Source organism: Sorex araneus, chromosome 4, assembly GCF_027595985.1.
Source record: "Sorex araneus isolate mSorAra2 chromosome 4, mSorAra2.pri, whole genome shotgun sequence".
In the NCBI taxonomy this organism is placed as follows: domain Eukaryota; kingdom Metazoa; phylum Chordata; class Mammalia; order Eulipotyphla; family Soricidae; genus Sorex; species Sorex araneus.
The window spans coordinates 17,954,749-17,967,691 of NC_073305.1; the positions used below are offsets into that span (position 1 = coordinate 17,954,749).

The following is a 12,943-nucleotide window of genomic DNA, read 5'->3' on the forward strand; positions in this document are numbered from 1 at the left end:
AAACCAAATTGCAAAGGCAATTGAAAAGAGAAAAGGCCTTTATGCAAAATGTACGGAACAACTGAAGACATATACTCTCCCCCAACTGAGAAGGAGTAAAATATAACTTCCACCCTTATTTGATACTTGTATCATGCACAAAAATCAATTCAAATTGGATCATGGATTTATTTTTTTGGGGGGTCACACCCGGAGATGCACAGGGGTCACTCCTGGCTCATGCACTCAGGAATTACTCCTGGCGGTGCTTGAGGGACCATATGGGATGCTGGGATTCAAACCCGGGTCGGCCGCGTGCAAGGCAAACGCCCTACCCGCTGTGCTATCACTCCAGCCCTGGGTCATGGATTTAAATGTAAATCTTAAAAGTTGAAAATGTCTAAAGGAAAAGATAAAAGAAAATTTCTATAGCCTTTAGTTAGACAATTATATGAATATGGAAAGCAAGATCTTTAAAAGAAAAAAAACCGTCAAATTGGACCACCAAAACCAAGAATTTCTTTCTATTGTTCAAAAGATTCAAAGGCTTAACTGGTGGTGAACGAAGAGACAAACATGGGCTTGTAAACGTATATCACTGTCACTGTCATTGTCACTGTCATCCCATTGCTCATCGATTTGCTTGAATGGGCACCAGTAACATCTCCATTTTGAGACTTGTTACTGTTTTTGGCACATCAAATACACCACGGGTAGCTTGCCAGGTTCTGCCTTGTGGGCGAGATACTCTCGGTAGCTTACCAGGCTCTCTGGAGAGGGGTGGAGTAATCGAACTGCAGTCAGCCATGTGTAAGTTGAATGCCCTACTGCTATGCTATTGTTGGGGCAATAGCACAGTGGGTAAGGTGTTTGCCTTGCATGAGGTCAACCCGGGTTCAATTCCTCCATATATGTATATGGCATATCTAAATAAAAACTCATAATAAAAATAAAATGCTGCCAAAATTCAAAAATAAGGGCTGGAGCTATAGTACAGTGGCATTTGATTTGCACACCTGGTCAACACAGCCCAGCACCACCTATGGTACCCCCCAAGCTCACCAGAAATAATCCCTGAGCACAGAGGCAGGACTAAGCTTGTACACTGCTGGGTGTGGCCCCAAATAAAAGAGCAACAATAAAATAAATTCGAAAATAAGGAAGCAAACAATACTCAAAAACTGACAACAAAAGAACTTTACAAAAGAACATATATGAACAGAAGACCGTATGAAAAGATACCGAATTAGGAAAATGCAATTCAGGACAGAAAGGCTAATTAGAATCATGATATCACTGCACACCTATTTGAATGTTTAAAATTAAAAAGACTGACCCTGTCAAGTGTTGGCAAGGATGCAAAGCAATGGAAATCTGTACCGTGTTGGTGGGGAAGGAAACAGCACAATCACTTTGGAGAATAGTTTGTCAGTTTCTTGAAATGTTAAACTAACACTATGATATTAGAAGTTATATTACTCCTGGAATTTCCTAAAGAAAACTGAAAGCGTATGCCATACAAAGGCATGCAAATGAATTCTCATAACATATTTATTTGTAACAGCCCCAAACTGTAAAAAAAGAACAAAAATAAGTATCCATTTATTAATGGATAAACAAGTTGAACTCTATCCAGAAAAGATAATACTTTTCAATAAGTGGAATGAACGTGGATGAACCCTAAAGGAGTTATGCCCAGTGAAAGAAGCTAGATAAAAGTCACTATTTTCTTAATTATTTTATTTATATGCAATCCAAGAGTTTATAAACAAATTTATAGTGACAGAAGTAGATCAGAGGTCTCTTGGGGCAAGTGATAGATGAGGATGTGAGATGGGAGGGAGGAATTATTTCAAGAGGATCCAAGGGAATTGCTGGGATGACGGATGTGTTCATTATCTTCCCAGTATAAGTATGCACACACGCATATAAATATATTGTGCCAAAAATTATCAAATTGCATACTTTAAATGTGCACAGGTTATTGTGTGTCAATATTATGTCAATAAGGTTGTCAACATTTTTTGTGTGTCCCAGATATATATTACATAGAATCCAGTGACCTTTGTTTCAGTGTCGAGTACTCCTCTCAATTTGTATAATATTTATTCAAATCTTGCATTAATTTTGCCTCATCACTTCTTTTTCTTATTCTACAACACTATGTATATAATGAAAATCTTCTAGTTCGGCAGTGCTCAGGGCTTTCTCTTGCCTTAATGCTCAGGAATCACTCCTGGCAGTACTTGGAGGACCATATGGGTATTGAACCAGGGTCAGCCTCTTGCAAGGGAAACAGCATAACCTCTGTACTATCTCTCTGGCCCTATTATGCAAGTGTTAACTAATTCACATGATAATAATATGGGCATAACACACACAAACAAAAAAACACACAAACAAACCCAACAATGTCAATAGTCTTGCTCTATATGTCAATTCAAAATGCACCACTAAAATCGTTGTACCTGGGGTGCAGGTCTCATGATGCACATTACATGCCCATCATTTCCCCAAAATTGTCCTCTAATCTATCTGATCTTAACATTCATTCATTGGGCAAATGATTGACATATCTTTACTCATTATTTCCTGAACGAAATAATTCATTCAGGACCTGGGCAGAGCTCAGTTGCTTAGAGTACCTGAAACTATGAATTTAGTTGGATGCTACTACATGTCCTGAGCTTCATCCTATTTGAGGCTGGTAACTCTATTGTCTGTGATCCCTGATACCACAAGTGATTTCTGACTACACTGATGTCACAGTAATTTCTGGTGTCACAGTAATTTATAGCAGCCAGGTGTGTGTGATCACCACAGCTAAAGGGTTGCAACCCCTGGCAAGCACAACTGAAAGCTGTGTAATCACCATGGCCAGCCAGGAAGTGTGATTCCTGGTAAGTACAGATGGGAGCACCACCATAACTTCGAGGAGAGCTACAACTGTAGTATGTGTAAGCACCATAACTAAATTTATCATCTTCTTCATCATCATCATCATCATCATCATCATCATCATCATCATCATCCCGTTGATGTCTAATTTCTCAAGTGTTCTCAGTAACGTCTCCATTTGTCCTTGCCCTGAGATTTTAGAAGCCTCTCTTTGCTCATCCTTTCCAATAGTGCTGCATTGGAGGGTCTTTCAGATTCAGGGGAATGAGACCCATCCTTGTTACTGTTTTTGGCATATGAATACACCATGGGGAGTTTGCAAGGCTCTCCCATGTGGGCAGGAAACTTTTGGTAGCTTGCTAGGTTCTCCCAGAGGGAGAACTAAGCTATAAGATGCTTCCAGGAGCTTAGTTTATAGTCTCTGGATGTTGGCCATTGGTGGGATTACACGGTTCTGGGGGCAGTCCCTGGGTGTGACCGCCTGGCTACTGGAAAATGAGGAATCTGGGTGGAAGAGGCCCAGTTCCGATTCGAGTAGGCTTGGAGGTCTCAGCCCCAGGTCCCACACACCTGGGTTCCTCTGCCAATTCCTTCATGTGTGAGGCTAGTTTGAAGATGTGGAGAGAGGCCTTGAGCATGGCTGTGGCTAGGCTCCAGAGGTCTTCGGCCGCGGGAGCTCTGCTCGGGGCGGGGAGGGAAACTGAAGCCCACCCTCTCCGAGGGGCCCTGGGGAAGACAGCCAGGTGAGGGGGCAAGAGACTCTCTGCAACTAAATGTATAAGCACTATATATGAACATAAAACTAGGAGTTTGTGTAATCCCTGGTTATCAAAATAACAATTAGAGGTTGGAAAAGAATTCATTCAAAATAATTCTCAGATATTTCTGTGGCAATATTTGAACAGTGTTAATATATAAATATTGAATTTACTTGATTTTATGTAATTGATCATTTATGTTTAAGCATTAAATGGGATGCTGTAGACACTAGGGTAGAAAAATTCTACTGATATTAAATGTAGAATTTCTTTTCCACTGCTTTTTCCTTAGCTATTCAGTTACCTATTTTTAAAATCATTTTGACACATTTAGCTTAGGTTATTTGATTTGACATGATGGCCTTTTAGAATAAAGGATAAATTTAACATCCTTCCTTGAGCTACAGTGTTTGTTGCACAGAATAATTAATTATAGTCCGTAATTTTAAAAATAAGTTTACTGGGCAGTATTAATTGCTGTGTGAATTAAATTAATATAGTTTGAAACATAAGAATTCCTGGGTCCAATACATGTTATGTAATTTCTACTTCCTAAAGTATATGCTCTTGCTTGGAGCATTTTTTTTCTTCTCCAGTACTTTAACCTGAAATTTCTGTCCTTTCTAATTTAGCCTTCATGGTTATGCTGAAAATATACCACCTTCCCATGTTTATCAGATCTATTGTAGTCAAGCCAATTCTTTATTTCTCTGCTTCTCACCTGTTTCTGTCTATTTATTTGTGTATAAGATGTCAAAGGAAAATGAAAAGTAACACCTCAAAATACCACCTTGAAAAAGAAAATGCCAACAAATTCTTTTCTGCACCTGAAGCTTTTAATTCTTTAATCCACCATGGAATGTTGCTTAATTACATATTTTATTATGCATAACTGAAAATTATGTACTTTAGTTTCAACAATGATATGAAAGCACGTATTGTTTATAAATAAAGAGAGGCTGGCTTCTATTTTTTTATGTTACAAATATTTGTAGAATTCTCACAGGCTCTTCTTCTAAAATTGGATTTCTGAAAACTTTCACTGAATTCTGAAAAAAAAATTGAGATTTAATATTTTTTTCTAGAAATCAGGAAATTCATTGCATTGCAAAAAGTAAAATGATGTCCCAACACCTTTATGAGCAAAAACCATTGAACATTTGGGAATTTTTTTGAAAGGGGGTTTTAGGCCACACCCTGAGGTGCTTAGTACTTACTGTTGACTCTGTGCTTGAGGATCATTCCTGCCCTAGAAATGCTCCGGGGACCATATGGGGTGCACAGGATCAAACATGGGTCAGCTGTCTTTAAGGCAAGAACCCTGACTGCTATACTATCTCTCAGTCTCCCCCAGTTTGGATATCTAAAGAAGTTTTATCTTAATTTTAATGAGTCACAAAGTATTTATTACCTGGAAAATTGTACATTGTTGGATCAGGTGATATTCTTTGTTAGTTCTCTTTCTACTTTTTTATGTGTTAGAAACCTCCAATATTAAGAGCTGGAAAGCTAGTACAGAGAATAAAACTCTTCTCTTGCATGCAGCTGACTGAGATTCAATCCTTAGCACCATACAGAGTGCCCTGAGCACTTTCAGGAGTGAACACAAAGCAAGGAGTAATCCCTGAGCACTGCTAGATGTCTTACCTTCCCCCACAAAAAAAGAAAATCCCTATGTCAAAATGTTGTTTTGATCGGCCCACATACCCAGCGGTGCTTGGGACCTATTTCTGGGGCTGTGCTTGGGGGTTGCTTTCAGTAATACCCCAGGAACTATGAGGTGCAGAATAGAGCCCAGAGCTCCGGAGTACAGAGCAAGGGCTGCAGACCTCTGAGCCCTTTCCTCAAATGCACTTAAAAAATTATTGGTGAAGAAGCAGGATTTATTGTGGTGAGCTAGAATGGAGTTGAGTGCAGGGGTGGTGAGCAGGAGCTTGGGGTTATGGACAGCTCCTAGACTCTCAGTTGAACAGTGCTCACATTTTGTCCAGAGGCCCATGACTAGGAATGCAACTCCACAGTCATCGGGGATGAGCTACTTTTCCATCACTATGACTTCAAACTGATCCTTCACTTTAAATCTGATAAAGCCCCACTTCTTTTTTTTTTATTTTTTTTATTTTTTTATTTTTTTTTTTTTTAGGGATTTTATTTTATTTTATTTTATTATTTTTTTTTTATTGTGGAAAGTTACAAAGTTACAAAGTTTTCAGGTTTAAATCTCAGTTATACAATGCTCGAATACCCATCCCTTCACCAGTGCTCATATTCCACCACCAAGAATCCCAGTATAGCTCCACCCCGCCCCCTCACACCCCAAACACCCCCACGCCCCTAGCCCCCCCACCCTAAGCCCCCCCCCCGCCTGTGTAACTAATAAATTTCACTTTACTTTCACTTTGATTGCATACAATATTTCAACAAAACTCACTATTATTGTTTGGAGAGTCTCTCCCCTAAAGTCAGACCTGCTGAAAAGGAAGCATTAGGTAATTTGTTTTCCATTGCTGAGGATGAAGAAGTGTGAGGTCGAGTGACCACACTTAGCGGCCTCTCAGTTTTGGGCTTCTGTAATTTAGTATTTTAGTAACTAAGTCCAGAGAGATATCTGCCAGAAGTTGCATCGTTGCCAACTTGTACTTCTCAGTTACATTATATTCCACATATGAGTGCAATCTTTCTATGTCTGTCTCTTTCTTTCTGACTCATTTCACTCAACATGATACTTTCCATGTTGATCCACTTGTATGCAAATTTCATGACTTCATGTTTCCTGACAGCTACATAGTATTCCATTGTGTAAATATACCAGAGTTTCTTTAGCCAATCATCTGTTTTCGGGCACTCTGGTTTTTTCCATATTGTGGCTATTGTGAACAGAGCGGCAATGAACATGGAAATGCAGATGCATCTCTACTATACCTTTTTGCCTCTCCGGGATATATTCCCAGGAGTGGTATTGCTGAAAGCCCCACTTCTTGGAGATGTGGCTCTACTGGTGTTCAGGAAACTTGAACTTGGCCCTATGCAGAGTCTCAATCACATGCTCCTTGTTCAACACGTGGGTGTAGAGACAGGATGACTTGGTTGATGTGGAGCACGGCCACTGGGCCCTGGGACTTTCTAAAGGTTCCCCAATAAAGCTGCTTAGAACCTGAGGTTGGGGAAAGCAGGAGAGCAGATCTGAACAGCCGCTGCCAAGGACTGTCTTCAAGGTCCCTGCGAACAGTCCATAGAAGCCACAGGTTGGGGACACTACCAAAGAGGCTGCTTCCTGGTTGCAGCCATTGCACACCAAGCCCCACCAAGGAGAGATGATGGTCACTTTAATTGGTGACAAATTCTTGTATTTCATGGGTAGAATAGCAGAAGTTTAGGGTAATTATTTCATACACTTTATTTACTTAATGATGAAATTTTTTCATATTAACAATTATGTTACACGATATTTTTGAAAAGTCTGAATCCTTTCCCCCCCACCCACCCACATTTGAGTCTTACATGTTGGTGTTTGATTGTTGCTGTGTGTGGTGCTGGGGAACCAATTCAGACTCACACACAGAGGTGGCATTTTGCCACTGAGTCCTATCACTGGTCCCTGAAAAAGACTTTCAATTAAGCCTTAAAATGGTGGGACAAAAAAGGTAGAAGAAACTTGTAGAAAACTTGGGGTTGAGAACAAGAGGGCCACAAAACAGTTGAACCTATCAGTTATCATAGCTGAGTTTTCCCTCCCTTCTTAATGAGATGGGAATTTCAAGGCTCGTCTTGGGTTTCTCCGTTGGGTGGAAAGTTTCGAACCACCGTGGTTCATGGCAGTGTCTTAGGAAATGAAGCATCTATGAATGTGGTTGGTATCTCTGTACCAATGAGCTTGGCTAACATGTAATTGGATGTTAAAATTGGAAACAGAAAAGATAGTGAAACATTGAAGATGCTGTCAGAAAGGTGTGTGCTCTGAAATGCTCATTTAACATATTACCAGACTTTGATGAATGGATGCACCCATTTAAATGTTTGACCCACCTCACCCTTCCCATTTAGCAGGCACTACCGGTTGAGTGGAAAATCACTGCAGCTATGTCGGGGGAGTGTTTGGATGGGGGAAGTGACTATATATATATTAAAGATTACTCAATAGTCTTTAGAACTTACAGAAAATCAATTTGAATGCCACAGAAAGCGGATATTCAATTAATACTATATAATGTTGGACATTAACATTGTGAAAATGCTTCATTTGGGTTTTTGGGTTTTTTTTTTTGTTTTTCCTTTGCAAGGCAAGAGAAGTAATACACCACATCTACTGCAATCCCTATTAATCGCTATCAGAGAAGTGACCAACTCAGGGCTTTTAATCATATTATTAGCAGTCGAAGTACAGTTTGCCAGGTCTTTAAGCACAACCTTGGTATGAGGCAAGGCGCCAAGAAGGAAATTTTGTGTAATCATTTTTATAAAATTAATTTTAGAAATGTGTATGATGCACATAAACAGTATTGCAAGAAAGGCTTAAAAATGTTGCTCATGTTTTAAACATTAATTTCAAACTATCTTTTATTTCAACATTTGATAATACTAAACAGGTATAAAATATTGGACATACACCTTCCACATTTCTTTAATAAGTGTACTTTATATTTTATCAAAACTGTGCAGGTTAATAGATTAAGGTGTCTCCTTTGTCGAACATGCAAATATCTACTATTTATTTACATTGAAAGGATTGTTTCGGAACACTGAATCCACGCCCCTTAAAAAGTAAAAATATTATTTTGTAAGGTAGACTACTATTGGTATCTCCTGATATGTTAGATTAGTATTTTGGATCTGTTAATTTCCACACTATCATGCAAATTTCTGGTTTGCTTTAAATTACAAGTATTAATTCCATTAGGTACCTAATAGGGTATATACAGTTTAATTGCTTTTTTTTTAATATCACCAGGCAGTTCAGAATACCTCATTTATTGATAATATTGTGACAGCCAAGGACCTTAATATCAGCCAGTAACAATAAGGGAATAGGGCAGAATTTAATAATGGAATGTATGGGATTGTCATTTTTACTCAACCTTGAATTATCTGAATTTTCTAGGCAAGCTATGTTTTAGATAAGCACAGTTAAGTATAGATATTACTACTTGGGGAAAAACACTTTCTAATCTCAGAACTCCTTAGGACTAAATATTGATACACATTTTATACATATTATGTACAGTTTGTAACCAAGTGCCACACAACTAGGGCACATAAAATAGTTACCTTGGATTTCAAAGGTTGTGTCAACTCTGCATATTATGTGCCAAGGAGCTACTATCAACACTGTATTTTGCATAATGTGCAAGTATTATATGGCCACAGAGTGTATTACAAATTAGTGGCAAAGTGCTGAGGGAAGAAACCTATGACAGATTCAGATGTACAGGATTGAATATTATCTGTAAATTACCTGACTCCGCTAAGGTCTTAACAGCACAAAGTGCTATGTCATGCCCAGCTTTTAAAAGTCTCTGAAATACTTGGGACACAATGAAGCTTGTTCAGAGAACTTTCCCAGTCATCGGCAACATGGAAGCAGGAGTAAGAAAGGAAATGGTGGCCACACGGGAGTGAAGAGTGAATCGCTCAGAGAAATCCTTTCTAAATGTTCCATCTTTCCTGAGAACAACCTTGCTTGCTGAGTCGAGGCCATCACTTATCACTGACCAGAGCTTTTGTTTTAAAATATCAACTTAGCTAAATTATACTAACGGATCTAATAATTTTGTCATTTCTTACACACTAAGTCCTTGAGAACGTTGCTTTGAAAGCTACAAGGCTAACCCCAACTCCCGGGCAACAGGAAAATTAAACCAGCAGACCAATTTCTTCTTCCAAAGAATTACTAAATTTCATACCTGACATTGTGTATTAAGTGTTGGACTGGTTCAAAAATGTCTCTGCTCTCTATTCTAGCCTTTTCCCCCACATTCAGTGAAAATAAAGAGGAAAGTTTTTTTTAAATTTCGTGACATATGAACTTTTACTTTCTACTTATTTTTAATGCATGGAACCTACTTTCTATTATTAAAATTTCTTTTGCTCAAATAATCATCTGAATTCTAATAAGCAACCTTAGAAGGTTGCCAAACAATAACTTACTGAAAAACATTTTCAAGGGGCTGGAGCAACAGACAGCGGGTAGGGCATTTGCCTTGCACGCGCCCAGCCCAGGTTCGATTCTCAGCATCCCATACGGTTCCCTGAGCACCGCCAGGAGTTAATTCCTGAGTGCAAAGCCAGGAGTAACCCATGTGCATCGCCGGGTGTGCCCCAAAAAGAAAAAAAACCTCAATATTTCGGCTGGAATGGGCTTGATCTGTGGCAACCTATATGGTCTTCCAAGCCAAGTTAGGTGTAACCCCTGAGCACAGCGCCATGAGTTAAGCACTGGGCACTTCTGGATGTGGCCCCAACCACCCCCTCCCAAAGTTTCAATACATTTTCAGCTTGGAGCAAACTAGCTGCCTTCAGTGGTGCTTCAAAAGTACAAACAGATCTTACAATGATCTCAATCCAGTTTCTTATGGGAAATTTCAACAAGGAAGCATCCTCTTTGTTGACTACTGCTGAACGGCCTGAGTAAATGACCGGAAGAAAGAGAATGGGTGATTTCAGTCCCACACATCAAGGACCCCAGCTACCCCTCTTATGATCTAGAAAACCTTAAAAGGGGAAGCAAAAGAAAAAATATAAAATATCCAAAGACTCCAACATTGTTCTCAAGCCTTCCTATGACCAGTTAGCACACCGCCTTTTGTACGCTGAAGTTTATTGCATTTTACGTTGCAAGAATTTCGAAGATTGTGTTTGAATTCCAGGATTAGTCTTACTTCCTTCCATGCAGTTCTTAAGAATTATGACATACATGAACAACCAAATGAGCTCAGAAATACTAACTTCTGCTCCATTTATAACTTAAAAAAATACACTGCTTAATAAGTTTTTATACAGAGGGTCCATTTCCCCTTGTTTTGTGTTACTAATGGCCATTAAAACTATACATCAGCTTAAAGAAAGGTGTGACCTTTATCGAAGTTAGTGTGAAGTAAATGCAATGATTCAAGCCCAAGCACATAACTACTAAAGATTGAGCTTAGACTTCTGTTCACAAATGTTAGGGGACCATCAGCAAAATTGTTAACCAAAACAGGTTATCATTTTCACTGTTAAACTTAAAAAAAAAATAAGCATGTGTCTGAGATTCAAATATACAGTGTTTCAAGTGACTTTTCAATTGCTCTTTAAAATCAGTAAATTATTAAGAAAGCATGAATGAGCATGTACCTGAGGGCCATCCTTTGAATCTTCTTTAAGGTGACTTCACATAAGCAGACAAACCCTACCATGTCATACCATACAAACAATTTTAATTGTGTAGTTACAGTCAATAACCACTCCTAATCAGAACATTTCTGCATAAAGAAAATTGTGATACACTTATAAAAACAGCCAGCTGTAACAAAATAGCTGGTGTTTTCATAGCCATGAACTCATTAAAAAAAAAAAAGAAATACACCTTTATACAGAAATTTTATACAGATGTAGCTTTAAAATTGATTGTAAACCAAAGGAAGACACATTGCAAACATCAATTATTTTCACATTAATTGCATAATTTTCTAAGGTGATCTATTAGTTTTATTTACCTAAGCTTATTTGCATGATAGTAAAAATTGCATACAACAATAAGAGTGAAGCTTATAGTATGAATTGCTTGGATAACATAGAGCACTTTTTATAGGCAACTGTGTAAAGCACATTTTCTCTATTTAAAACTTTTAAGACACTTTGTTTTACTGCCCATCAAAATACATTTATAAATAGAAAAAGAATCAGTATGGTAACAAGAGAAGCAATATTACATTTAACGGAAACTTCCAAAAAATTAATTACAACATGATACTGCAGGATCTACAAATAAATAATGAAGACTAAATTGTGTTTCACATTTTCTTTTCATTTTTTTAAAAAATCATGTAACAATGAGAATGAAAAAAATTACAGTGAACTTTTATTTCCAAAATAAAAAGAAATTTGAATTACGGCAGTGCCATATAATACAAGGCATTTGTTGGCATATGTCATCTTTAAACTGCATTCCACAGTCTATAGTTCTTCTGTAACATACAATAGAGTAACAAACTCTTTTTTTTTTTCTTTTTTAAAATAAGGGGCGAGTTTCCAAAGATCAGTGTGGAGTGTTACAGAAATAACTAAAGGAAGGAAATAATAATCACAGAAGTTATAATGCTTGTTTGAGGCTCCAGAATAATAATTAAAAAAAAAGAAAAAAAAATCACTGGTATCATGCTTCCGGGTGACAGACCTCTGCTGTCCCGTGAACACAAATTTGAATTTTGAATACCAAACAATCCTTGATGCTTCACCTGGGGCTGCCAAGCAGTTTGTAAAAGAGTTAAAACCTTTAGTGCAGTCTGGACGATCCCTTCCCAACTTTCCTGGTTGTGCAAGTTTCTGAAGATTCGTTGGCCAAACGATGAACAACAAAGGTTTTTCTGCGCGCATACTCGGTGGACCTTTCCTCGTGGTGTGGGCCAGTATACCAGTGGCCCGGGGGGCGTGCGAGGAGCGGCTCTCGGCTCAGTCCTTCAAGTCCGCGTTGATGTCCGTGTTCCCCTCCACCGCGAGCTCCTCCTCCAGCTTCACCGAGAAGAGGGTGTTCACGCCCTTCTCCTGGACGCTCTCCTCCAGATCCTTCAGCAGCTCCTCCTCCTTGTACTCGGCCACGTCCACCTCCAGGCCGGAGTTGTCCTTCAGCTTGCCGTGGTGCTTGAGATAGTACCGCTGGTTCTGGAAGAACTTGATGATGGTGTACTTGGGCAGGTCCAGCTGGGCCGACAGAGTCTGGATGGCCTCTTCGTCGGGGTACAGGCCCACGTCCTGGATGAAGCTCTGCAGGATGCCCAGCGCTTCCACCGAGATCTTGGTGCGCGGCCGGCTCTTCTGCCGGTTCTCGTCCTCCGCCTCGGCGGGCGAGGCCACGGGGGGCTGCCGCGGGGGGAGCCGGGGCACCGCGGGCTGCTGCGCCTGCGGCTGGGTGGGCGGCGGCACGGGCTGCGGCTGCGGCTGCGGCGGGGGCTGCTGCGGGGGGAAGGGGGGGAAAGGAAAAGCAGATGGTCAGAGCCGGAGGAGGCACGAGCTAAGGGACCCCGACACAGGGGGGGCAGTCAGGGCGGTGGAAGGGGGGCAGGCCCAACGGGCAGGACTGCACACCGGGCTGGGTGGGCTTCAAAGGGCTTTTC

The 12,943-nt window shown here is 39.8% G+C and overlaps 1 protein-coding gene and 1 non-coding gene across 5 annotated transcripts in view; both read right to left on the reverse strand.

Moving 5' to 3' along the window:
* Positions 1-6,837: 6,837 nt before the first annotated feature.
* On the reverse strand, positions 6,838-6,975 carry LOC129404646 (small nucleolar RNA SNORA70). The gene has a single exon (XR_008630020.1). It is a non-coding gene; the product is annotated as a small nucleolar RNA SNORA70 (small nucleolar RNA).
* Positions 6,976-8,587: 1,612 nt separating this feature from the next.
* Positions 8,588-12,943, reverse strand: part of SATB1 (SATB homeobox 1) — a 106,239-nt gene continuing 101,883 nt past the window's right edge. For 3 of the 4 annotated variants that reach the window (XM_055134715.1, XM_055134714.1, XM_055134713.1), the window contains one exon: positions 8,588-12,782. In XM_055134715.1, the coding sequence (XP_054990690.1) occupies positions 12,282-12,782 (501 nt within the window). In that variant the 3' untranslated portion in view covers positions 8,588-12,281. The remainder of the gene's footprint in view (positions 12,783-12,943) is intronic. The other variant, XM_055134716.1, reaches the window with a different exon arrangement.